The 26,690-nt window shown below is 36.4% G+C and overlaps 1 protein-coding gene across 4 annotated transcripts; it reads left to right on the forward strand.

Moving 5' to 3' along the window:
- The first annotated feature begins 509 nt into the window (after nucleotides 1-509).
- Nucleotides 510-26,241, forward strand: LOC123871792 (E3 ubiquitin-protein ligase RBBP6-like). 4 transcript variants are annotated; one of them, XM_045915736.1, is made up of 18 exons: nucleotides 510-982; nucleotides 1,350-1,581; nucleotides 2,151-2,262; nucleotides 2,899-3,026; nucleotides 3,421-3,587; nucleotides 3,869-3,959; nucleotides 4,535-4,626; nucleotides 4,749-4,814; nucleotides 5,365-5,589; nucleotides 7,511-7,560; nucleotides 9,252-9,323; nucleotides 10,073-10,137; nucleotides 10,775-10,870; nucleotides 12,065-12,295; nucleotides 12,556-12,645; nucleotides 12,799-13,047; nucleotides 13,348-13,416; nucleotides 23,325-26,241. In XM_045915736.1, exons 1-18 carry the CDS (start codon nucleotides 817-819, stop codon nucleotides 26,122-26,124), a joined length of 5,001 nt encoding a protein of 1,666 aa, XP_045771692.1. In that variant the 5' UTR covers nucleotides 510-816; the 3' UTR covers nucleotides 26,125-26,241. The 4 variants fall into 4 exon arrangements, with proteins under 4 accessions (XP_045771692.1, XP_045771693.1, XP_045771694.1 ...); XM_045915737.1 differs by lacking the exon at nucleotides 5,365-5,589 and having other exon boundaries at nucleotides 511-982; XM_045915739.1 differs by lacking the exon at nucleotides 510-982 and having other exon boundaries at nucleotides 1,386-1,517.
- The last annotated feature ends 449 nt before the right edge of the window (nucleotides 26,242-26,690 follow it).

Genomic DNA, 26,690 nt, shown 5'->3' on the forward strand with positions numbered 1-26,690 from the left:
ACTGAAAGGGTTCCGTACGATCGAGTACAAGAAATAATACTTTTTAAATTTTTAGTGATATAACTATGTAGGTAGGTAGGTATCTCATAACTATCTACAATAAAACCAAAATGCCTGTGTTATTAAAATATCTAATGTTTCTATTTCTTTTGTTGAGGTTGAATGCTAGAACGGAACGTTTATAACTTATTTTAAAAATTTCTTTTGCTGGCGATTGGTTTTTTAGGCGATCATTTCCATTTAGCCGTTGACTGTTCTGTGTCGTCTACTCTTTAAATATAGGAACTTACACTATCTAAGATGATCGCTAGGGTCACTAGGGTCGGCCTTTGGGTCGACTCACAATGTTTGCATGATTACAATGTTACCCGTGGTTACCCGTGAACCCGAGACCATCGTTTGATCGTGACGCTGAAGACTATATTTTTGTCTATGATTTTGAATCTTAACTCTATGGTTAAATCAAATGATTTTTTTCCTGTGCCTTACTTTACTCTATGCAACTCTATGGAAATTTTTAAATGGCGGTGTTCGCGTCAGTTGTTCGTGTCGTTGGTGTTGAATTTATAGTTGGGTTAGAAAGTAATATAGAAGAAAACCTCAGAAACATTAGTGTTGTTTTGTATAGTATAGACTAGTTAATAAAACTTGTATTCATTAGAATTTAGAATGCTAGAAAACAATTGATTGGACTGTAACCAAACCACTGCATAACTTGCGAGACTGCAAATCGTCGCTAATAAAGTTGATAAAATATACATGTGGACCTAATTTTGTCATGTTACATAAAATACCGATACAGTGCTCTTTACGGAAATGTCTGTGCATTATAAATTCAAAAGCGCGTTGGATTATGATACTGTTACATTCGATGGACTCCATATTTCTGTAGGTGACTTGAAAGCTGCTATTTCACAGCAGAAGCGTATAGGGAAGACTTCTGATTTTGATCTTCAAATAACTAATGCTCAAACAAAAGAAGGTTGGTTTTATAAAAATGATTTCATTTGTTTTTTTTTTAATAGTGGTGGATCAAAGCCCCTCCTTCAATTAATTTGTGCTACAACTTTGAATAACATAGATTTTTATTCCTAGTATCAATTTTGGTAACAAAATTTAGTAGGTAACGAATTTATGTGTTATGTTTATATAGGCTTTCAGTTTGAACTGTTATCACTTTTATAATGTTAGAACTTCACAGTTTGACTTTGACTTAAATATGAATTCATCAACAAAAAATATAGTATCTTAGTATGTAGTGTTAATTTTAGTGTTACATCTCCAATAAAGATACATGAGTTATGCATAAAACTTAAGTATATTTCAATTTTTATTTTCGTTCATTGCAGTGTATGTAGATGACAATACATTGATTCCAAAAAACACATCACTACTAGTTGCGCGGGTGCCACTTTCACAGCAACCAAAGAAACAGTGGGAAGGCTCAAGTAATAGTCAGTCTCTCCATAAAGATGTTGCAGTTAACAAAGGACTGGCCGATCTGTCTCGCATGGAAGGTAGCGAGCAGGATAAAATTAATGCTATGATATCACAATCTACGTTTGATTATGACCCTAGCAAGTAAGATAATTTACCAAGGCTTGAACAGAAAAAAATATAATGAGTTATACCTAACAATAAATATATTGAAGTATTTTAAATAAAGTACAATAATTGTATGTCACAATAAGTATTTTTTGTATTTTTTGATTTCATGCTGTTTAAGCTTTGATTATATACTAGTTCATTGTTATATTGAAGATTGAATTTTATATTGATTATGATGGATTTGAGTTAACTTTGTGGTAGTTATTTTATTTGATTTCAATTAGTTTGCCATAGTCATTTCAAAATTTAGAGCTGTTAGAGTTTTATAATTGAGTCTACTCTAGCTAATTTAGAGTAGCACACTATAAATATAATTGTGTCAAACAACTACAATTTTGATTTGAACAAAAACAGTGATTTTTCCTTTTGTGTTATTTACTTAGTTCTTTATTTTCAATGCTTATGTATATATTTTTTGAACTCATGCATACATATATCAGCATAAAAAAATTCTCATCTTAGATATTATTCTTGATTGATTACTAAATATTTATTTGTGTTTTTAAACTTCCTACATACTTATTTATATTCAATTGTTTCAGCTATCAAAAAATTAGAGGACAGAATCAAAGAGGCATTGTTCCTCCTAATTACATTTGTTATAAGTGTCAAAAACGTGGGCATTGGATTAAGGATTGTCCAGTTGCAAATTCGGTAAAAATCATATTTTAATATTGCAGTTATGTACATTTAAAATGGTTACATGAATCTGGTGTATTTTTTATGGCTTGAAAACTGTTAACACACATCTGAGCTGAATCTAAGATTTCTCTATCTAAAGTAGCCATATTAATATTTGTATGTGGGGTTGTAAACTAAATCAGCTTCGGAAGTTTACATCGAATGTGCAACTCTTAATACAAAATATAGTACTACAACTACTTCAAATCAAGCTGTAAAGAGCTTTAGGGCTTTTTCGGGTGAACATTTTGAATTTATTCAGATTACATGCCTTGTTTACCAGCTTAGTTGTCACCCATAGCTTGTGCCCAATCATACTCAATTAGAATTATTCTATGCAGGCAATAAGAGAAATAGAAAGATATATGATTCAACTAAACTTTTACAAGTGCTTTTGAATTGACACTGGTTCAGAATAAGAACTAATCTGCCCAATCCTTGAAATAGCTTCGAGCTGCTTATTTTACTGACGTGACTTTAGCTAAATTTTTTCATCAATATTTTTCCACAAGTTCCATATTTTTTCACCTTAGCTCACATCTTCAGAAAGTTCCACTTAAAAAATGTGTTTCTGTTTTGTTGTATTAATAACATTTAAAATCTTTCTAGGGAGATCCAATAGAGATAAGAAGAAGCACTGGTATACCTCGTAGTTTTATGGTACCAGTTGATGGTCCAAAAGCCCCAGGAGCCATGATGACCCCAAGTGGAACCTTTGCTGTGCCAGCTGTGGACCGGTAAGTAAAAAGTATATTAATAAAAATTAACATCTTTTAAAACTTAGCTTTAACTTGTCTTGATAGCTTCACGACACTGTCGGCGCATAAGATAGATGTTTGCATAGATGTATGCGGTGACTCCATACAATTTCAAAAGCCTTCCTTTCTCCGGCCGCCAAAATGGCAATAGTATAATAATTTTGTAAGGTATAATTTAAAAATAATACCTAGTTAGAGTACTTTATTTATTTAAAGGGCTTAGTGCTTGGTTTGAGAAGTCTCAAACTAAATTGAATAATAAACTTTTATGATATTTCTTTAATATCGAGCTTAGGGTTGTCACAAAAAGAACCTTACTTGTAATTACATATAATATTTGGTAGTAATAAATTCTTATTTTTCCACAATCCAGTGAAGCCTACTTGGCTTCAGAAAGTGCGGGTGGAGCAGACACGCCTACAAACGCGCCTGTTGCTCCAGAGCCCACAATTCCTGATGAATTGATTTGTAGCCTGTGTCGGGATTTACTCACTGATGCTGTAATGATCCCTTGCTGCGGAAACTCTTTTTGTGATGAATGTTAGTATTACTCAATTTACTATTTTCATTTGGACCCTTGTTATGCCATGGAGAACATTTATTTAAACCCTTTGATGTAATTTAGCCTCATAAAATTTAAGTTCAGTTTTTATCTTTGTAGTTTTTAATGTTTTATTCGTGCATTTTTCTTTTTCTATGTGGAAGCTGAATAACATACCCTGCATTTAAAATGAGAATATACTAAGATAAAAATCTAGCTTTGATCTGAAAGCATGCAATACATTTTTAGTATCAGCCAACTTATATTATTGTTATTGCAGGTATAAGGGGTGCGTTATTAGAGTCTGAGGACCATGAATGTCCAGATTGTCGCGAGAAAGAAATAGCACCAACAACTCTTATTCCAAATAGGTAAAATATGTTTCCTATTAAAATAATTTCTTACTGCCTGCGCTGTTAGCTGTTAATGGAGTAGCGGAACAGGTTTTGTTTTTGCCTGACTTTGCAACACAAAGAAATGGTTTTGTGTTCATCAGGCTATATTATGTTTTTGTATATGTCTCACTGCCTCCTGAAACACAGTTTTCACTTCATCAGGAGGCAGGGCCTCACACCAAAGTCTGTAAATAATGTTCTACTAAGATAATAAAGATTTATTTATTTATTTATATTCCTCTAGAGATTAAACGTGTGGACTGATTTTAATGATTCTTTCACCAATAGATTTGTCTAAGTCTTGCAAGTGCTACTGAGGATATAAAAGTTATTAAATACAATGTTGCGCTTACTAAACACCATGTTGGAACAAATAAAAAATTACAGTTGGAGGTGATGGCAAGTGTCATTGAATAGGTTTTTTAATGTCATAGGTTTCCTGAACAATTTTTTCCGTTTAAGTGACCATTTAGGATTTTCAGGGTTTCATTGTTTTCATTGATCATGATGGGATAATACAGTTCAAACTTAAAATAAGTAATATGTTCCAGGTTTCTACGGAACTCTGTATCGTCATTCCGCAATCAGACTGGGTATAGTCGCCGAGCGCCTCACCGGCCCTCTGCGGGGCCTCCTATTATGGGTAAGTTTTTAGAAGCAAAATTGATTTGAGAGAAATTATTTGGTCTGACATCTGCTATTCTTTACTTTATTAAGTACTAAAATTAATTTGCATATTTATAATATTTTTATCTTTGAATTCAGAACCACCACCTGCTGGGCTGGTGCCACCTATGAATGGTCCGATGCAACCAGGCCCATCAAACAATGGTTAGTACTCAAAAACCTTACCTTTTATTTTGTGTCTTACAGTCGTTTTACTTTTCTAACTGTAAATTTGAGTTGCACCAAGCTTTCAAATGTGTTTAAGTTGTGGCTAATTCAGTTGTAAATAATTCTCAAAACTGAAATGACAGGTCTTGTTCTCAATGTGTTGCTATCCCTTATATAATGCTCCTTGTAGAAAAGGATATAAATGGGTATAACCTGTCAATTTAGTTAAGTTCAGATATTGTGCACAACAGAATTAGCCACATTAAACTCCTATACCGTGATTTGAAGCCTACATATTTTGACATAAAAGTAACATGCAACAATTAGAAAATTCAATTTACAGACAAGTCGGTATTAAAATCATGAATTCAATCATGTATTAATTTAAGTCATTTATTATATTAAAATAACACTTGTAAGTATGAATTGCGTTTGACACAGCACGGTGAAAGCATTCACTCGGTAGTAGAAGTGGATAACTGACACAGTTGCGTTTACTCAAATGGCTAAGGAGTAATTGAACCGTATTGTACATGGCCTGTGGTAGATGCGGGCGTCCGGGACGCGCGGCCGGCGCGCGGCGGCCGGGGGGACGAGTCGGACGGCTCGGCCGACGACAACATCACCGTGACTGTGCCGCCCGCGCATGCGCACCACGGCCCGCACGCGCCCTACGGCCCGCCGCCGCACGGCCCGCCGCCCCACGGCCCTCCGCCTCACGGTCCCCACGGCCCCCGCGGCCCGCCGCCACCGCACCGCGCGCCGCGCTACGGTACTCATTGCGACCGCTACACTGCTTTGCATGTCACTTACTGTGTCGATGTCGAGAGAATTGCTTGTGTATACCTATAATACTTGCATAGTTCCAAATCAAATCAAAATCATCTATTCAAAGTAGGTACTATTGTACGTCTTTTGATCGTCTGAATTGTTAGATTTGTAAGTTGTGGTGATAATTAATTACGTAAACTAAAGCTACGAGGGTTCCAAACGCGTCCAAATCTCTGAGAAGAGCCCACAACAAGCTCAGCCAGGTATTCCTTTTTACTATCACCATTTCATAAAATCACTTAACTTATTAAAACAATAACAAAGCTGTTAAGCAACTCATTCCCAAGCTTTCTTATCATTTAAAGAGATATATTTAATCATTCCGTCATGAAACTTCGTTAAACGAGACGAAGAGCGAGAGCTTAAACGAGAGCTTTTTGAAAAGCGTTAATGCATGCGAATGAAACATAATGATGAGTCAAATTCGATATACGAGTTTGATGCTGATTAGTGACCTCCGGTAAGGTAGTACTACAAACACAAGTAAGCTGGACCTGCGATTGCCGATCTGTCTTTGAAACATCTTGATTTTTACCATTTTAGCGCGCTGATAGCAGCAGTCATGTGATCGTATTCGGAACTAAATATTTGTGATGAGACATCTGTCAACATAGTGTAAACATGAACACTATTTGACAGAAAGTGTCAATTATAATCCCCGGCACCTCAGTAGAGAGCTTCGAATCACTTCTTAGCTTGCCCCTTATCGGAGCAGGCGAAGAAGCTGTGCGAATTGTTATTGGCAGTCCAGTAATTGTAGTAATATTCACAAATAATGTTTTTCTTAGTGATTAATTAAGGTTTTATATAAGTAGATTTACTCATGGGGGCGACATAGTCACAAAGTGATTAAGCCCCATCACAAAATAAAGAATTAAAAAAAAAAAAAGAATCAGCACAAAAAAAAACTTTTATTTTGTATGGCACACCTGACACCTCTTCCAGTATATATACTTGTATAATGTCCATTTCAGTGGTACCGATCGTCATTGAAAATCCAACTGCTCGGTGAAAAGCGCTAAGGTGTGAATAAATGACGTATTGTTTCCCATTTATTTTATTCGATCGCTTTTTAATGCGCTTTAAAAAGCACCCCTTTGAAAAGAACCTTTTACTAAGAAACTAGGGATAATTTGTAGAATGATACTTGACATGTGAATGTTATATGATAAGTGGACGATCTGTTGAGGTAGTTTTTTCGAAGAGCCCACGAGTTGCTATCTCATGTGTTAATGCACATTGCTAAATTTTGGTGTGTAATGAATAGAACTGCGTCTTCACAATTGTCGATTTTCTTCATTGTGTATAGTAGTTTCAAGTCGAGTGCTAGATACTATAACTTCCATTTCGAAGTGGTGATGGACAAATGTTAATTTACTTAGTGCCAGAAACGTGACAGCCGGTTAAAGTTACGTTACGTTACGGTTAGTGTTAACCACCAATAGATATCAAAGTGGGCTGCACAAGTTCATATTCAAGTTCTCGTGATTAAGGTGCATTTTCGAGTCGAACGTCAGTGGCGTCAGGTCTGTGATGCGTCGACAGAGCAGCAGACTATGTAAATGTACGTCATTCACTGACGCAGCGCCACTGACGCCCTAACGTTCGACTCGAAGGTCCATTTTAGAGTTATGGCACAAACTTAAGAAATCCTGATTTGTGAAGCCCATTTTGCTTTTATTGATCATGGTTTAAGTTTAACGCTAACCGTACCGTAACTTTAACTGACAGTTATGCAACTGGACATTAGTTTACTAATTTCACAACATTTGTTACCAGCATGCACTATATCTACTTGCGAAGCTTGAGGCAATACTGTTGGTTTGTTCTCAATAACTCACAATATGTTTCTATTGTTTTAGGACCTCCACCAGGGCTGAAGCCACCTGGAATGGACACTCCTCCCAGTAATGTAAGCCTATAATTTTTATTTTATTTTAATTAAGTACCAAACCCATTGCATCACTATCCAGTATCCAATATTATAAATTCAAAAGTGTGTTTTTATTAGTATGCCTTTCAATGCCGCAATGGAGTAGCCTAATTTTTTGCATGAATAGATTGAAAGACATTTACTGATTCATTCTAAACAATAAGAGTTCCTACAGGATTTAAACCACATGGACGAATTCGCGGGCATCATCTAGACATTAATTTAACAAAATAAGGACATTAGGTAGAGTAGTATAGACCTACATATTATAACTCTATTTAGGCACAAGTAATCATAATATGCAAAGTAAGGACAAGTCCCCTGGTAGGTTCTGTTTTCTCAATCACTGTCCAATAACTTTAAGACATCCTCACAGTTTAATAAGCAGGCATGTCTTTGTAGCATAAGGTTGAGGAGTTTGAACCTGGATTATAGAGACAAAAATACCTGGTAGTCACAATAATTGTTCACAACCGGCAGATCGGTCTTAGTCCTCACAGTTTACATTGACAGTACCATATCAGAATCAGGTTGAGCAGTTTGAACCCGGAGATTACATTTCATTGTATTTCCATGGTAATAAAATTCATATGGATGAGAATCAGTTCAGTAGAAGTAATTGAACATGTGAAAAATTAAAACAAAACTGCAGCGCCGCCAGGTTACTTGTAACCTTAAAACATATCTAAACACCTGTTTTGATATAATGCCAAATATGCAACAGAATCGGCCCAGTTGTTTTCCAGGAAAGGAGACCTTAAAAAATTAAAATCATGATTGCTATGCTTGACCTATAGCCGTAAAAATGTCTGAAAACTGCTCAGAAGTGTTACGTACTTAATGCAAAAATTGCATTAAAATCGATTCAATAGTTTATCAGGAAACGTCAATCAAAATTTTCATTCTCTATCCCGGAAGAACTTTATTTTTGATATAAAAACTTTTTTTACTCCGGAGTATTAGCTATGAGTATGCCAATTTGCATTCAACGTTCAGTAGTTTCAACGTGAAGCGTACACAGACAGACAGACAAAAAATAATGATAAAAAAATATTTTTGTGGGGCCTATATCGATAAAGCAAAATTATATTTAATGTACAGAAATCTCACAGTTACAGTTTTATTATAAGTATAGAATTATTAGATTTAATATTTAAAGTTTATAAATATCAACTTAACCTCAAACCCTTTCTGGGAAAAAAGCCTTGACACTTGGACAACAAAGTGATCCTATAAAGGGTTTCTTAAATTTCTTAAACTGAAATTTTCAAGTAAAGATTTTTAAGTAATCCTGTGAAGGTGATACTGCCATTGTTGGAATTAGAATGCCATAAGCCTACTTTGTCGTATTAGTTTATATGCGAAAAACCAAATTAATTTTGAATTACGCGGGTAGACCCGTCTCATGCCCCTTAATATAAAGGTAGACCGTGCTTTTGACATGAATAACACACAGAGCAAATATGGATGGATGTCCCAAAAATTATACAATGAGAATACATTAGTGAGACCTTTGTATTTACTTGTTTACTTTGGCCTATATTTCATAAACAGTAGCATCCCTTACCACCAGATTTTTAGGTTTATCGGAAATGTTATTCTTTCTAAAGAATATAATTGACCAAAATGTGAAGATCATTCGTAATTTCCCACGTTTATTTTGAACCTAGATACCGCGAATCGATGAACAGCGTGCGAGCACCCCGACCATCGACGAACGCAGGGATCCAATGTCATCGCAGGTAATTTATGGTTGACATTTTTATACAAATATTATAAAAAGGAGAAATTTGTTTGTTTGTTTGTAATTGATAAACTCTGAAACTACTGAACGGATTTTAATGATTTCACTATTAGATAGAGCCTGCTTTATCCAGAAATTACATAGGATATAAATATTAGAATAGAATAGATTTTTATTTCGGGGTGGGGGAGGGAGAGAGTGAGAGAAGAGTTTACGCGATAGGAAGAGGCGTTTGTTAAACTTGAGACCGCAATGCTGTGTGAGCTGAATTGTACTTTATGTGCTGTTACAAATATCGCTATTATTTATTTAAACGTTTTTGCGGTGTGAGCCTTCTGCACCTGTAAGATATTATTAAGTATTCTGTAGCAAAACCTCTGTAGTCAACTAATGTGCGCCTTTTTAACCCCTGACCCAAAAAGAGGGGTGTTATAAGTTTGACGTGTGTATCTGTGTATCTATCTGTGGCATTGTAGCTCCTAAACTAATGAACCGATTTTAATTTAGTTTTTTTTTGTTTTAGAGGTGGCTTGATCGAGAGTGTTCTTAGCTATAATCCAAAAAAATCGGTTCAGCCGTTTGAAAGTTATTAGCTCGTTTCTAGTTACTGTAACCTTCACTTGTCGGGGGTGTTATAAATTTTTTAGATTCGAAAGCACTTGTAAAAGTTTACTTAAATAAAAATAATTTGAATTTAATTTACACTTGTTAATTGTCTCCATTTCACCAAAATGCCACTAATTTTAGGTGATGTTCAATCGTGGGCCGCCTCCGTTTATGCCCGCGCTGCCGCCACCTTCACATTTTAATAAGTAAGTACCTATTCAAATAGTCGTTTAATTTTGTAACATCGATTAAAACTAGTTAAATAGGTGTTAACGGCTAAAATAATGAAAACAATACATAAAACATGTCTACAGACCTGTTAGAACAGCAAAATGTTGTTGTTGAGCAGAATGTTGTGGGCAAAATGGTACTCATTGCGGCTACTTCCAACACTGGATTATATCCATAGATAAGATAATAATTATGAAGAACAGTTATTATGAACATAACTTTCAATCTCACTTAAATATTAAAAGATAACCAGTATTGCATGCAAGGCGCAGGATGCGAAATGCAGGTCCTACAATGCGAAACGTGGGTATTGTGGCTTAATACAAAATGAGGACTATCAGAGTTATGAACATTTAGTTAGAAATTATTTTAAGTAGTTTTCAACATGTTATTATTAATGACTTGTTTTGAAGCTAAATTTTGATGATAAGTTTTAGATTTAGGTCAAACTGCGTATGATTAGTTTCTCATATTTCTGGGGTAGCTGCTCCGAGGGCAAAGTCCTTATATTTTCCATTGTCCTTTATTTGCCAGTTAAAGCTCATTGACGGTTGAATACCCGGTCCTTAGTTTATGAAGGTGAGAGATTGACATGTATAACGTTGTTGGCAGCCCGCCTTATGGTCGGCCCGGTGCCGGCTACGGCGACCGCTACGCGCGCGAGCCCTTCCAGCCGCCGCCGCCGGGCATCAAGGACTCCCCTAATGGGTAAATAAAATGCTGTTTTCTATATTACAACAATTTTGTACTAACTTGAGTCGTACATATAATAAAACTAACCGGTCAAGTGAGAGTTGGACTCGCATACGAAGGGTTCCATACCATCGTATATCTATCTAATATTTTACTACTACATAGATCATAATAATCTACTTTAATTTGCATGACTACCGTTTCAGAATTCCCTATCTTGGTTTTTTATTATTTTTTGTTATAGCAGCAATAGAAATAAACACTGAAACTGAACTGATGAAAACTGAAACTAGATGAGAACCCTGCCCATGTAAATTGGGTTTTTTAAGATAATTCTTGTGGGGATTCTTTGATTTTCCGCTAGCTATCTCTGCACCAAACACCTAAACCCGAGACTTAATTGGTGTTATTAGGTTTTAAAAATAATTTTTAATTACTCTTTGATATTGAAATTAAGAAACTGAGATTTTGTAGATTGAGTAGGTTTTTGTGAATCGATTTTTAGAAATTCCGAGCGAGCGAAGCCGGGGCGGTGCACTAGTCATATAAGGGCTATAAGTTGGCCTACAATAAAGTGATGAAATAATATTTGTCTCTAAAATTATGATTAGATGTTGGGCCACTTTGATCGGTGTATGCCCCACTAGGTCGTAGTGAGAACGCTTTGTAAGTCTCGTAAGACTGTTCTAGAGAGAGACTAAAGAGTTCTGGAGGGTTTGAAACTTTTGATCAAAGTGTGTGCGTACAGTTCTCATTAGGCATTGTTCCATATTGTAATAATAATGATTAATAAAAATTGTAATAATTTGAAACATAAGTGGCACATATTTTCCCTTCAAACTGCATCATATTTTTGTTCGATCAATATAATTGTCACCTTTGAGTTATTGTTATTTAAAGACTTAGTAGTTCTTTTCATGAAATAGTTCAGTAGTTTTATATAATTCATCGTTAACATTGGATATATTATAATGTTTTGACTATATCTTTTCTTTTCATTTGCTTTTCTTGATACTTAATAATTTCTTCTGCTATCATCTAGATAAATATCATATTGTGCAAGTTATTTGATTTTTAAGAAATTCACTATATTTTTGGCATTTATGATTTTGCCATAAATTGTCTCGAAAATGGTTTAGTTATAAGCGTTTCTTCGGTACTGATTGCTTATCAACTATTGTGTTGTTATCGATTTCGTATTTGTCATAGGCACGAGGACCCGTTGGAGGCTTTTAATAGAATGATTCGCGAGAAAGAGATGAGGGCTAAGCGGCGTGAAGAGGAGCGGAGACGCGCGAACTCGGGGTCGCGCAGTCCGTCTCGCTCGCGCACGTCGCGCTCGCCACGCTCTCAGCGCTCGCCTCGCTCGCCGCGCTCGCCCCGCTCGCCTCGCGGCGCGCGTCCCCGCAGTCGCGCTTCGAGCAGAATACGATATTCTCGGTTCGTTTGTCTTTGTTACTTTCTCTGTATGCATCGATAAATTGATTCGATAGATATTTTTTTAAATCTTTGGAAATTTCTTTTTCTAATTTTGATAATTTGATAATATTGTTTTAAATATGAAAGTGCCTATCAGAATGTGATCAGTATTAGATAATTTTTACAAGAAACGAAAACTATGATGAGTTTTTTCTTTAAATTAGTAAGTCGCGAAGGAAGTTTATTAGAAAGGTTGTAATATGTTATAATATTGCTTGCAGCTCGCGGTCTATGTCCCGCGGCCGCCCGCGTCGCTCGCCGTGGTCCCCGCGTCGGCGCCGGACGCGCGAGCGCACTCTTTCCTTGACTCGGTGAGTTTTTTTATACAATATACATATAAATGACTATTTCCTCATAAGTATATTCTATTGTTATATTCAAAAAATCTACAAATAGTCAACAAAGGAATGCAGTGTTAAGAGCAGTGCAGTGTAAGTATTCTTAAAAAGATTTATTATTGTCAGTTCTCCATCCCCGCGGCGGCGCCACCGCTCGCCGTTGCGCTACCGAACGCCGCTGCGCTCGCCGGTGCGCTCCCCGCTGCGGTCTCCATTACGCTCGCCGTTGCGTTCTCCGCTGCGCTCGCCGCTGCGTTCGCCGCTACGTTCACCGCTGCGCTCGCCGTTGCGCCCGTTGCCGCCGCTGTCGCCTGTGCGCTCTCCGCGCCGCTCCGCCGTGCGTTCGCCGCCGCGCCCCGTGTCGCCACAACACAGGTCAGTCATTTGTCACCGTTAAAGAAACTTGTTACCGTAATATACAAGTATTTTCAGATGTCAAAAAATCTTTCAATGTACCTTTTGCACATGAAAAGTGACCAGACCAAAAAATATTTTTGAAAACCTTACTATTCACGAAATAATGGGCCCTCAAAGAGGCAATGTTACGTGCCCAGCCTCTAACTCCTGAAATATGTTAAAAGATTGTGGAATATTGGCACATAACACGCAGTTGTAAACAAATATTTCGCTGCAGTTTTGCAGGATAAATAATAATTAGAAAACATGTTGTTACAGATTTGCCGGAGTATACGATGAACTAATGTCGCCGCCGCGTCGTAGTGTAGAGCCGCCGTTTGGAGCCAGGTACGATTGTAAAAGTCTAACTAGTGTCTTCGACAGCCCTAAGTCTGCATCTAAGAGATTGCGTATGTTCGTTGATGTTGCGAGTTTGCCGAGCGGACCGAACCTGTGCTTGCGATCAGTGATTTGCGTGTAACTGCGGACTGCCCCTTGTAGATGTTTGAAGCGTTTAAATATAAGCTAGTCATCTATATGTACCTTATTGTATATTTTGTAATCGTTTAGATGTCGTGAAACCAAAAAAAAAAAAGATTCGCGATAAAACGCGTGGTAAGTATTATTCAGTGTTTAACAGTGGCGGTTTGGAGGTGAGATCCTGAGTCAACGCTGAGCTTCCTTCGCGGCTGTGCAGTATTCTTCGTGAAATTAATATAATATAGTTAGTTATAAGAATTTATACATAAAACAATGTATTAATAAATTGTTAAATATAAATATCTATTATGATAATATAATTTTGTAACTTTTGTTGAATATTCATAGCTGTGTAATGTGTGTTTATTGATAATGTGTATTGGTTGCGGTATTACTGAACAGTGAGCACATAATAAGCTTTAAGAGTCTAAGCCGTATGGCCTTTAAACGCTCATTTGTGTACATATCATACTCATGCCACTAAAGAAACAAAACGAAAGAAACTTATATGTGCCTTGAAAAATTAATACTTTAGGGACCTTACAATTATTTTTATGTGCGATCTGTCTGGTTATTCATAAGGTTAAATGCCAGCTCAGACAAAACTGTCATGTCGAAACAACAATCACTTACTAGATAGGATGTTGATAGCATGAATTTGTATATTGTATCAGTTTCTCGCATGCCAAAAGTTGCATGCGAGAAATGCGTGCCATAGTGAAGTGTTGAGCATAAGAAACGCCTCAAATCACAATTAATTTCTGGTATAGCACACAACTGTACCCTCAGTATAAGATTTAACTTCTCACCAATTTTGACAGTATTCGAGAGCCAAAACAAAGCGTCAAAGTAAAATGGATTTAAAGGTCTTGATTTAAAGTATAAAATTCAGTACCATTGATTTTAATTTCGCAATGTTTAATATACGTACAAACTTGAGCAATTAATACAAGGCAGTAAGGGCCATTGTACTTTAACGCTAAAGTGTTTCGACTCTCAAATACTATCAATGTTGGTAAGAAGTAAAGTCTTATACAGAGGGTACTGAGAGGTTCCTGAGGTAGTGGAGCAATTGTCACAAGTTGACTAGTCACTGAGCGCTCCACTACCGCAGAAACCTACTCAGTTATGGGTTATGCCTGTAATTGAATTTGTAAAAAATCTATCCAAAGTCATTCGCTCGCATACGTTACATCTTTAAACTTGAATGATTTTAATTTGTTGATATTTCGGCTCACTGAATCGAATTTTTTTATTGTGTTGAATATTGTGAAGTTTATGTACCTTACCCTTGTTTTGTTTTTATCTTTTTAATTTTTTTTTTTATGTTTGTGTTTAAATGCGTTGATAAATAAGTATATTATGTGAACCACCTTAAGTATAGAAACTTGGTATTAGTGTTCAGTTAATTATACACAAATCTCTAAATTTATGGGTCTAAAGCTCTAAAGCATGATTCACGTTATACTAGGGTAGAAATTCAAGTGCTGGGGCACAGCGCGGCGTCCCGGCTTATCATTTTCATACAAAGGTATGCTATAGATCTTTGCCCGTGCCCCCTTATGGTACGTCTCGGCCCTGGCACAGTGTAGCGTGAATCATCCTAATAAGCAATGTTGAGAGACTATGTTATCCTTTCGATTACAGACCGAAATTAACAATGTAATCAATCTTATCTTATTTTTGCAATGTAAAGGATTATATTTAAATGATAAGATTTATGATAGGATGATAAGAAAGCTTGGGAATGAGTAGTTACTTAACAGCTTTGATAGTTTTAATAAGTTTAAGTGATTTTGTGAAGTGGTGATAATAAAAAGAATACCCGGCTGAGTTTGTTGTGGGCACTTTCCAAACCTGCGGGGTGATTCGCTAACTCAGTGTCTAACACTGAATGATAGCCACCGAGCTTATTTGACATTTGTTGATTCTACATAGCTGTTTCACTGAGTGGCAATAAAATATTTTTTCGTACAAAACCTTCAATGGATTGCCAAAAATGTCAAATGAGCTAGGTGGCTATCATTCAGTATTAGACACTGAGATGTATGCCCTTTCACTTGTGGGGAGAGCGTGTACACCTTTTAAAAAATGTAAAAAAAAAAAAATTTATATGATAAATAACGGGTACATACCACGATTAATTTGTTTAGTATAAGTGCCGATATTTCAACTCAGTTGCATGAGTGGTGGTGACGTCGGGACTGCAGTGTTAAGAGTGATAAGGGATGGGTACTGTCCATGACAGCTCGAACTTGATTGCAGCCAAGCGCTAGACTAAATTAAAAAAAAAAAATAGAAGAAATTTATTCGAGTGCGCCAATTATTATTGAGAAAGGATGTTAATTGAACCCTCAAGTAGCTCCTATTCAAAAGACCGAATCTTCCATTAACTTATGTCACATTCAAATTGTCAGATTATTGAAATGCACACTTTTCTGCATGTAATTAACTTGCCTTGCCTTAATCTGACGCGCTCGAGTAAAACCCATAATCCCCGCTTGCGCTGCCTTACTATTTAGAGCTACTAAGGGTAAAAATTAATTATTAATTGTTATTTCAATTAAAGTTTTTTTTTTTTTAATGTTTTTTGTTTCAAAATTATAGCCTAATCTAGTTTTGTATTCAAATAGGTATATCGGCCTGTAATAGTAGAAACACATTCACGCACATCAGCGACCCACACAGGTGTGTCTTCGGGTGTGTTAAAATACTTCTATATCAAGAGAACAAGAGTTGTGAAGCTTTGAACAAACGTTTGAAAATGCACCGCACGAACGTTGCTTTACCTAATAAACTGTCATACACGAACTGGCACAACGACGCGGGCGGTCTTAATCTTTCTCGCTTACTTCCTCCTATCGCGCGATATGTCTGGCAATGCGATCGTACTTTATATCGTGCTCATAAAAAAAATCTAATTGAATTTATGCTACCACTAGCTGACGCCCGCGACTTCATCCGCGTGGATTTAGGTTTTTCGGAATCCCGTGGGAACTCTTTATTTTTCCGGGATAAAAAGTAGCCTATGTGCTAATCCAGGATATTATCTATCTCCATTCTGAATTTTAGCCAAATCTGTCCAGTGCTTTTTGCGTGAAGAAGTAACAAACATACACACACACACAAACTTTCGCCTTTATAATATTAGTGTGAAGTGTCATAATATTATTGCATTGTCATTAGAGTTGTATAGTTTGCAAAGTTTCAAATTGATACTACATTGGTACTGATTATGAGTTCAACTTAGAGTATTTGCATCCTCTTCTTACTAATGTATCGCCAATGTCGAGTAGCTTGAAGCTGCCATTCGCGAGTCTATTGTTTAAATTTGTAACTTGGCACTAAAACTTAGAGTATACGTAAATGTAAAATTTATGTTTTGTCGTTTTTAGAAATATTAAAACGAAAAAGATGCAGATGCTCAAAATTTAGTTTAGAGAAAGACAACAGAATCGGCGCCAACGTAATGCGCCGCGTGGTGACTGGTCCCGTCGAATTATAATTTCTCGCAAGTTATGCCTGCCTGCCTAGGACGAGTGGTGTGCATTTGTGTTTCTACTAAATATCGATATTGTGATTTAATTTTAACTTTTAACATGATTCTTGACCTTATGTTTTTAAATTTTTTTGCAAAATAACTTAACAGTAATTAAAATATCGTATCATTGACTGTTTGTTCAATATTACAGGCAAAATAGTGTAAATACACGTTTATACTTACCAGAATTTTTCCACTAAGTGTATTTTAGTTTGTAATTTTATAAATGAGTTATAACCTTTTTTTTTCGCATAATAACTCAATAATAATTGAAATGTATCATTGATTGTTTGTTCAATATTACAGGCAGAATAGTGTGTATAACTTTGTACTTAGCAGAATTTTTTCACTAAGTGTATTTAGTTTGTAATTTTATAAAATACCTAGATACTTTGTAAAATATAATGAGGATTTACAAAAAATGAAAGAGATAGAAATGTATTTATTTATCTTATTGTTGTATGAACCTAAGTTAAAATAAAATTGACTGTGTTTAAGTTTTTAATGATCCGTAAAATAAATAATACTGTCTTATTGGTTGTATAAATGTAGCTTTTGATTTACATAGCTTCGCAAAATGGTTTTTAGGTACATCGGCGCAGATAACACAGATGCAGCACGATGGCAGGACAGGAGACTCGATGGATTTGACTATACTATTGTAACAGTTGACGGTCTGTCAGTTTGATGAGATTGCTATTTGTACGACTAGCTGGACTGACGCCGGATGAGAAATGACTGCTAGACTAATTTAATGCTTTTTGAATATGAGAAAAGGCAGTATAGATGATGCTCTAAAACTTAACCACTTGTCTTGACGTTCCCAGTTTTTTTGGGTACTTCTTGATATTGTGGGTCCGAACTCCGTGATATTTTGTTATTTAAATTCTATTAAAAAAAAACAATGGAATTATTATTTCGCAGTTTTCGAAACCATATCGCAAAATTGTGTTTTTAAGGTCATGGTGTGTTAAAGAATTTGTGACGTTTTTATTTATTTGTTAACCTTTTTATAGTTATTGGCACGCACGTATTGACTTTAGTTACTGAATATAGTTTTTATACAGGATGAAACGTCACGATCCCGAAGGACTGTAGGGGAAGTCAAATGCTATCAAAATGATCCCTTATTAGTTGTTAGCTGTAAGGTAAAACGGCCCTTTTTGACTTTTAACCATTTTGTTATAAAGAGTATATAAAACTACGTATGTATATATTTATTTGTATGGCTTCATTGACGCTTGTGAAATAATTATAGTAATCCGCCTGATTATAAATTCAACTTCTTACACTTACCTAGGCTGTGATCTAAAGAGTGCGCTTTGATTTACTTAAAACGAGACAGCATTATATCGCTTGCATAAATCTGTCTCGTTTTAAGTGAAACTTAAGTCTTAGTTATTTAAATTAAAATTATGGATAAGTTTTAATTGAAATGAAATTTTTAAGGATTCTGAAGGATGAATAATTCTCTTGATTTATTTTATGCTTCAGAATCCTTAACTTTCTAGTATACCCAATGTATAGATTAAAAAACATACCAGATAAACATACATTATAAATGTAACATTAAGGTTTTTGCCTTGTATTGTTTTTTTTTGTTTTTAGTGATTTTCGTACATTAACATGCCATGCCTATACCAATTATTATCAGCTTTTTGTTAAAGAAAAATTTATAAATTCATATCACTGGACTGGATTCGGAAGAAACTTGAATGAATGACTCATAAGTAACATTTGAAAATTGTAAATCGCGTGGTAACTGATTAATTGCTAAATTGGCTTCAAATAAGTCTGTTGTAAGTTATCGCGAGTCAACTAAATACACTAAGGTTTTTGGTTCACTTGCGCCATAACCGGTTAGGATGCATAATAACTACTAAGCGAAGAAGATATTAAGGCTAAGCGTATGCTGGCACGCAGGCGACGTAGCACTCACTGCACAGTACAGATTTTGCAGGGCATCTGAGGCAGACATAGACCACGCGCGTTTGCCGCGACGCAGCTAAGTGACTCAGCCTGAGCGTATAATATCGTGACGCAGGTCAGCACAACGTCGTTTTTAGGGTTCCGTACCTCAAAAGGAAAAAAGGAACCTTTATAGAATCACTTTGTTGTCTGTCTGTCCGGTCTGTCAAGAAAACCTATAAGGTACTTTACCGTTGACCTAGAATCATTAAATTAGGCAAGTAGGTAGGTCTTATAAGTTAAAGCAGAAGTAAAGGGAAAAATCCGGAAACCGTGAATTTGAATGTAGCATCACAAAAAATTAAAATATGTTCATGAGACAGCGCGCGAGTCTGACTCGCACTTGGCCGGTTTTTGTATACAAATTTCTTTATTGCGAATATGGGTTAACAGTGGAGTACAATGCCTTATCATAAATGAGCATATACTGGGACACACGCACGTGCGGCACGTACGTGCCCGTGCAGACCTGCGTCGCGCAGTGCTCGGGACAGCGCACTACGTGCACGCGTCGAGCAGATTTCTGCGCCGGCACTACAACGCGACGCAGAGCAGCACAAAGTCTGCGTCATACGTGCCTGTGCCGCAGCGCATACGCGTAGTCAATAAGTTAATGCATTACGAAATCTGCACTGCTTTGAACTACGTCGGCTGCGTCTCAACATACGCTTAGCCTTATATGTCCTGATTCATTTGACATAAAATAAAATAAGTTTTGTTATCAATTATTGTTAATAATTAAATATTGTATATATGCCGTTTGCTTGATCAAGCAAAACAAAACTACGTGCTTCACCGTCTCGGAAGCCCTTTAGACATGAAGTACTTGTAAAACTTTAATTAAATAAAAATGTTTTGAGTTTTGAAGAGACGAACCGTAGGTACGTGGCTCACTATTTGCTTCATTTAATTGGGGCTTTTTCACTACAAATACTTCTCTAGTGGACATTAATGATAGAAACAGATTTCCATCCCAACCATCCCACGCCACGCCACGCGAATTGATTCTGATTACATTACGAATCACGAATTTATATCATAGATACATTACCAACACCTTAGGCGTACCCAAGCATGTTAGCACGCTATCTTAAAGAGTTGCATTTTGGACAACAGCTGATATGCACAATATACTTGGGGTGCTAATTACATCTCGCGTAGGGGGTTGTGCAAATGACGTGTTTTACCATTTTTTTCCACACTTAGCTTTAATATTTTCTGTTTTTGTAAAATTAGCCACAGAACAATAAAATATGTATAGATAAAGGAGGAATACAGGAGAATCTGTATTGTCAAATGTACAGCGTGTAATAGATGTATTTTTTTATATATTTTGGTAGGGTCAAATCTAGCGTTCGGCGCGTGGAACCGCTTACCGTATAAATTGCTATGTAGTTGAACTGTGCATCAAAAGAAACCAAACTACGAGTTACTTCCACTCAACGCTTCAGTTGGGTATCCCCCGACGATGCCTGATATTTTAAATAGGCTACGCCAGAAGACTCGCTCCGTCGTCCCTTCATTCGTTAGCTCCTGACATTGCGCTTGATAAACACTAGGAATAGGATAAGTAAGACTGTGTGAAATTGGGGTGATCAGTTTTGTCCTGCGACATTTAGTTAATGAGGTACTATGTATTTACTTATTTCCCCAAGAAAAATTGCTGATATTCCGCGTCAGCCAAACAATTTCAAAGCGAAATTCAGCTAGATTTGATCCTAGCTTTAAGAATAGGATATCTTTCTGTCAAGGTGGATCCACACCTGCGCACGCGCAAGAACCGTGTTCACAACGCGCGTCGAACACCTATGGATGCGTCACTGTAACGCTCCCAAAAACTCACAAACATGTGCACGCCGTGACTTGTACAACATTGTATGATAGTTTGTGCTAGAGGAACATTTAGTTAATATAGTGTGATTAATCAATGTTTGGAGTTTTATTTTAGTGCGGCTAGTTTGAGCACTCGTACTTCGATGCGCGTTGTGTGCACGGTTCGTGCGCGTGGGCAGGTGTAGATTTGCTTGTAATAGTTTAAATATTTTTCGGATCGGATCAGATTGTTTACGAATGAGAATAAAAGCGTACTTAGATTTATTGTTATTTATATTCATTATTAAAAGACTGATTTTATAGGTGCTATGTATCTATGTTAGTGTCGCTTTTTAATTTTATTAGTCGGCAGGACTAATTATTATTATTAAATAAAAATATTACCAAACCTTATATTATTTACTGATAGGTAGGTACCTAGTGATTATTATTAGATATTTGTTAACTTTTTTATTTTGTGTAATTTTATATCTACGTACTTAATAAATATATTTTACAAAATGAACATTTGTTTTTAATTGAGTAGATTCCTATACTATATATTAATCGTGCCAATGTTTTTTTTACATATTATGTAACCTTGACTAAATTATTTCAATGCCACTTAGATTTGTTTAATTTATGTATTGTGTATTTAGGGAGGTGTTTAAGAATTTTAAGAATCAGCAGCGTGGGTTCAACGGAGGTAGGAAAGAACAACTCCTGCCCGAGGTTGGTCCGATTGAACTAATGAACTAATTGATTAGTTATGCGGTGTAGAATTCACTGAACGTAGTGTTGCTGTCCATTTGAGTATAGCCGGGATCAATCGTTTTTATAGTGGATATCACTCATGATAGTTTAAACGCTAAAGTAAAGAAGCTATTCTTTTTATGTATACTAGGTATCGGAGCGTGTGATAAGCCCAAGACATTTCAGGCTCACTACAATCTGATAAGCAGAATTTTTCAAATGTTTGCTTGCAAGACTGCTTATAAGTTTTATATTCCGCTGCGCGATTTAAGTTTATTAAGTTACATGGAATAATTTTAGTGCAAAGCATTCTATGAAAAACAATTTCAAGTTCATCGTAGATACATTACGTATTTATTGAGTTAAGTACCGATTAATTAGTTTTATCAGAATTAAACGTTTTGCATTGAAAGGGATGATGTAATTGAATATATGAAATTATATTTTTTTCAAGAGGAACTTAAGGCAAATGAATATTTCTCAGGTTCTCTCCGTAAGGCAATACTCTAATTCAACTAAATCACCTTAGTTATTAAGTTTATGATTTATATTCATATTATATAAATCAACTTAATTACTAAGGTGATTTATATAATATGAAGCAGGGAAACAGATACATATGTGGAATTATACATTCAGGTACACATAATGCAGAACATACTTATACTTATTTCACGAATTTGCAGCATATCGATGTGTTTTGAATTTTATGCGCCATATCCAAGGACGAGAGCATCGCGGCGATAGGTTCGCCGTGCCACCAAATTCGATAAAAAATATGACCTATATCTCCACAGGGCGATACCTAGGTCGGACTCGTTGCGAATACCTCGCCCGTGGAGATGGCACCTTAGTATTGTAATAAAAATGCTTTATAGGTACATACCTACTTAATCAGCACTACGATACTAAAAGGTTTCGATATAACCTCTAAAATTTTTAGGACTTGCTTCAGTAAATAATAGGTAAGTCTGGACACTGAAAAGCATCTCAAAAGAAAAAATTAAGAGTAGGTACTTATCGTAACTTTTACTTTTATGTGTGACTAGCGTGTGCTGATGGGATCTCTCATTGAATAGTAAGAGAGGATTTTTGGAATTTTATCACCTGAGGGGATGAAAGTTTGGAAATTCGTCATTGTTGAAGTTAGAAATATAGAAATTTATTTTTAAGTTTTTGTGTATAGGTTGTGTATAGTTTGAAGATGTTCCAAAAACTCTGATTCATCATTATCAACCGAATACCGATAGACGTCTCTATGAAAACTCTGACCATACATTTAAAGGACAAAAGCCAATTTCCATATTTCTAATTTCAACAATGAAACTTCCATACAAATTTTCAATCCCTTATTGAATTCCTTGCATTTTCAAAAATCCTTAGATCTCACCCACGTTATACGAAGAACTCTTGTGCACAATATCTTTCTAAATCCATGAGTTTAAGCTGTGCGTTGTCTCTCAATCGGTCAATAGTAAAGTTTAAGTAGATCTTTTAGTTTTTTTTTAAACAGAAAACCTCCAAAAGCAGACATATTACAAATTAAAATAGGAACTTATAATGTCTACGACGATGATAGAAGATTGACTTGATAGAGTAGTTAATTTCAGACCAGATGGAATAAAAACCTAACTATCCGTGTATAGAAGATTTTGCCTATAAAGGGTGTGACATAAAACTTTTGTAATCTTATGTTTTGCAGGTATGCTTCTAGAAACAATGGCCCACCATCCGGATACCCTCCACTCGGCGGAAAACCAATTCCTCTTTTGGGAAATGTTACATCAAACGATCCACCGCCGGGCTATCGAGGACGTTATGATGCTCCGCCTTTTGAAGATATTCCTCCGGGTGTAGACCCACCAGTACCTGGATTTGAACCATCGCCATTTGAAAAACCTGCTTTTGGTCCACCGGGGACACTAGATCGGGATAGATTACCACCGCCGAATTATAGAGATCCTTACCGAGCTCCGTTTGTTGAAGTACCACCTGGTTATAGGGACGCTCCAGGATTGCCACCGGTTCAGGGTGAAATACCCGTTCATGTAGGAGATCATCCCCAACGTTTCCGAGATAATTTTAGACCTCCACCTGGACACTTTCGGGATCAAGGACCGGTTTCTTACCGAGATGGACAGCCTTACAGGGATCCTGGAGCACCAATCCCTTATCGTGATGGCAATTTTAGAAGTGGGCCACAACCACTATTTCGTGATAATAATTTCAGAAACAATCCATATAGAGAAGGTAACTTTCGAGAAAACATACCCCACAACTTCCGCGATGGACCTCCATTTAGACCTCCCAGTACCGATCCCAGAGATCCTGCTGCTGCGGTTCCTTATCACGACCCTAATTATAGGGATAGCTTTAGGGATGAAAATAACGTCAATAGGGACGTGCGAGCTGGTTATCGTTCTAATTTACGCAATAGGTCTGGCCCTAGACGTAATGAACATGAAAGACACAGAGACAGAGATGGCAGAGATAGAGAACGTTTTAACGAAAATCGTGAACCAACAGACAGACCAGAAAGATCTCGTGAAGTTGATAAAAGATCAAGAGATGACAAAAATCGGGAACCACGTGAAGACCGAATACGTGAATATGATAAAAATCGTGATTACGATAGAGATCGTGGACATGATAAGTCGTCACCGGAAAAGAAAACGCGCTCGTCGCCAAAACGGAGCCGAGAGGCTCGAGAACGTAAACGTAGTGAATCCAGAGGTAGGTCTCGTGATCACGATAGTAGAAGGGAGAAGAAGGAAGAAAGAGTTCGAGATAAATCTTCTGCAGATAGGAGTAAAGAGCATAAAGATAAAGATAAGAAAATTAAAGAAAGAAAAAAGAAGAAGAGAGAAAAGGAAAAAGAATTAGAAAAGAAAAAGAAACGGGACAAAAAGGAGAAGAAGGATAAAGATGTCTCTAAAAAGGAAGATGAGAATCCGGAGAAATCAGATAATCTTCCAGAAACTCAAGAGGAAAGTAATGAGAGTTCGAAACAACAAATTGTTGTAAAAATGGAAACGTCAGAAAATGAAAAACCTACTAATGAAAATGTTGAAGCCATAAAGTCAGAAAATCCCGGTGAAGTCAAGGATAACTTGTACGGTGATGAAGCCGCCGAGGCTGTCGATAAGGAAATCATACAAAATTATATTAAAACTGAAGAAAAGGTTAAAGATAATGAAAATAATGAAACTAAAATTTCTGATAGCAATGCTAAAGAGGAACCCTTTGACGGGATAGAACTTCAAGCACCTTTAGATGAGTTGGAAGCAGACATAGAAGGTACTAATAATAGTAACAATAAAGAAATGTTGGCACCATTACCTGTTCTATCAAAATGGGAAGTTGATGATGACAATGTCGAAAAGTCTAAAGAACCAGGTGAGATCACATCTCCTGAAGAAGAAGAAGATGGAGGCAAAGTGACATCAGAAGTTATAAAACGAGCTGAAAATGCTATATTTGCTAAAGCTATCAACTCTTTACGACCCATTGAAATTAAGAAGATAAGCAGTGATCGTTTGAAACTATACGGTGATGACGCACAGGCAAAAACTTCATTAAATAACATTCAAATAACCGTTCCTGTCTCAGATCAGGAGCAAAGGTCTGTAGAAGCAAATGATCGAAAAAAACGCTTCTCTAAAACCCCTCCTCCACGTCTATCTGTAAAGGAAAGATTGGGAGGTAAAGTTGATGATATCCGACGGACAAGAGAGCCCAGAGTAGTGCACAGTACCGTGGAACGTGTCAAATCGAGATCAAAAACTCCGAAGCGTGAACAACAACAGCAATATCGTCGAGTCACAGTAGACAGAGAGCGTGGTCGGAAGCCCGAAAGTAGAGTTGAAGTATCAAAATCGGAGAAAAGAGGCGTTGCTGCAGACAGCGCAAAATCTGATCACAACTACCAAGGTAATAACCACAGTGAGTATAAAAAAAGGGATTTTGGAAGATCGAAAGATGAAAAGAAAATAACCGACGAAAGGGTTGGTTCAAGTTCTCGATCCCAAGAGAAAAATGAAAATCGCAAAGAGTCACAAGAACGTGAGAGAAAAAAATCTACTCTAGATGAAGCACACTTTGAACCTGATTATGATGAAAATGTGGAATCCGAGAACGAAACAAAAGAGGAGACAAATAAAAAACGTGAACGGTCTCGGGAACCATCCCCACCTGGAGCCAGTGAATCAAAGAAAGCCAAGTATGATACGGAGACTATTAAACTAGATCTGACGAACGTTAAAAAGAAACCAGACTCTGACAGCGAATCTTCAAGTGATTCTGAGTATTCGTCTTCATCTTCTTCATCGGATGCTCGTAAACGCAAGAAGAAAAAGAAACGTAACAAGAAGAAGAAGAAACGTGCCGCTAGTGACAGCGACAGCGACTCTGACTCTAGTTCCGAAGATCACAAGAAGAAGAAAAAGAAGCGTAAGCATAAGAAAAAGTCTAGCAAAAAGAAAAAAAAGTCTAAACACAAGTAACTCAACACTTGTATAAAACATACATTAAAAACAACATTATAACCCTTATTAATTAAGTTTGTGTCTTATGGTCTCTGTGTAATGTTTTACATAATAGAAACATGAACTATGAAATGTTTTAGGTAAAACTGTTTTATTGTACCACGATTTTTCTTATTATATTCACTTATTTACCTAATAAATTTTAAGTATAATTAATAATTGCTCTTTTATTGATTTTCCTTTTTCTTTTCAATAGACCCTTCGACGTCCATTTTTATCACTTCAACGAGATCGATGTAAATAAGTAGGTAGGTAAGCTTACAAAAAGAAAACAAGAAGAACTGCCTCACTGAACAATACCGAAAAAAAAACTGCAGATTTGGAAAAATATAAATCTAAGTTTTATTATTTACTAGCTGATGCCCGCGACTTCGTTCGCGTGGATGTAGGTTTTTTAAAATTCCCGTGGGAACTCTTTGATTTTCCGGGATAAAAAGTAGCCTATGTGCTAATCCAGGGTATAATCTATCTCCATTCTAAATTTCAGCCCAATCCGTCCAGTAGTTTTTGCGTGAAGGAGTAAC

This window comes from Maniola jurtina, chromosome 14 (assembly GCF_905333055.1).
Source record: "Maniola jurtina chromosome 14, ilManJurt1.1, whole genome shotgun sequence".
Classification (NCBI taxonomy): Eukaryota; Metazoa; Arthropoda; class Insecta; order Lepidoptera; family Nymphalidae; genus Maniola; species Maniola jurtina.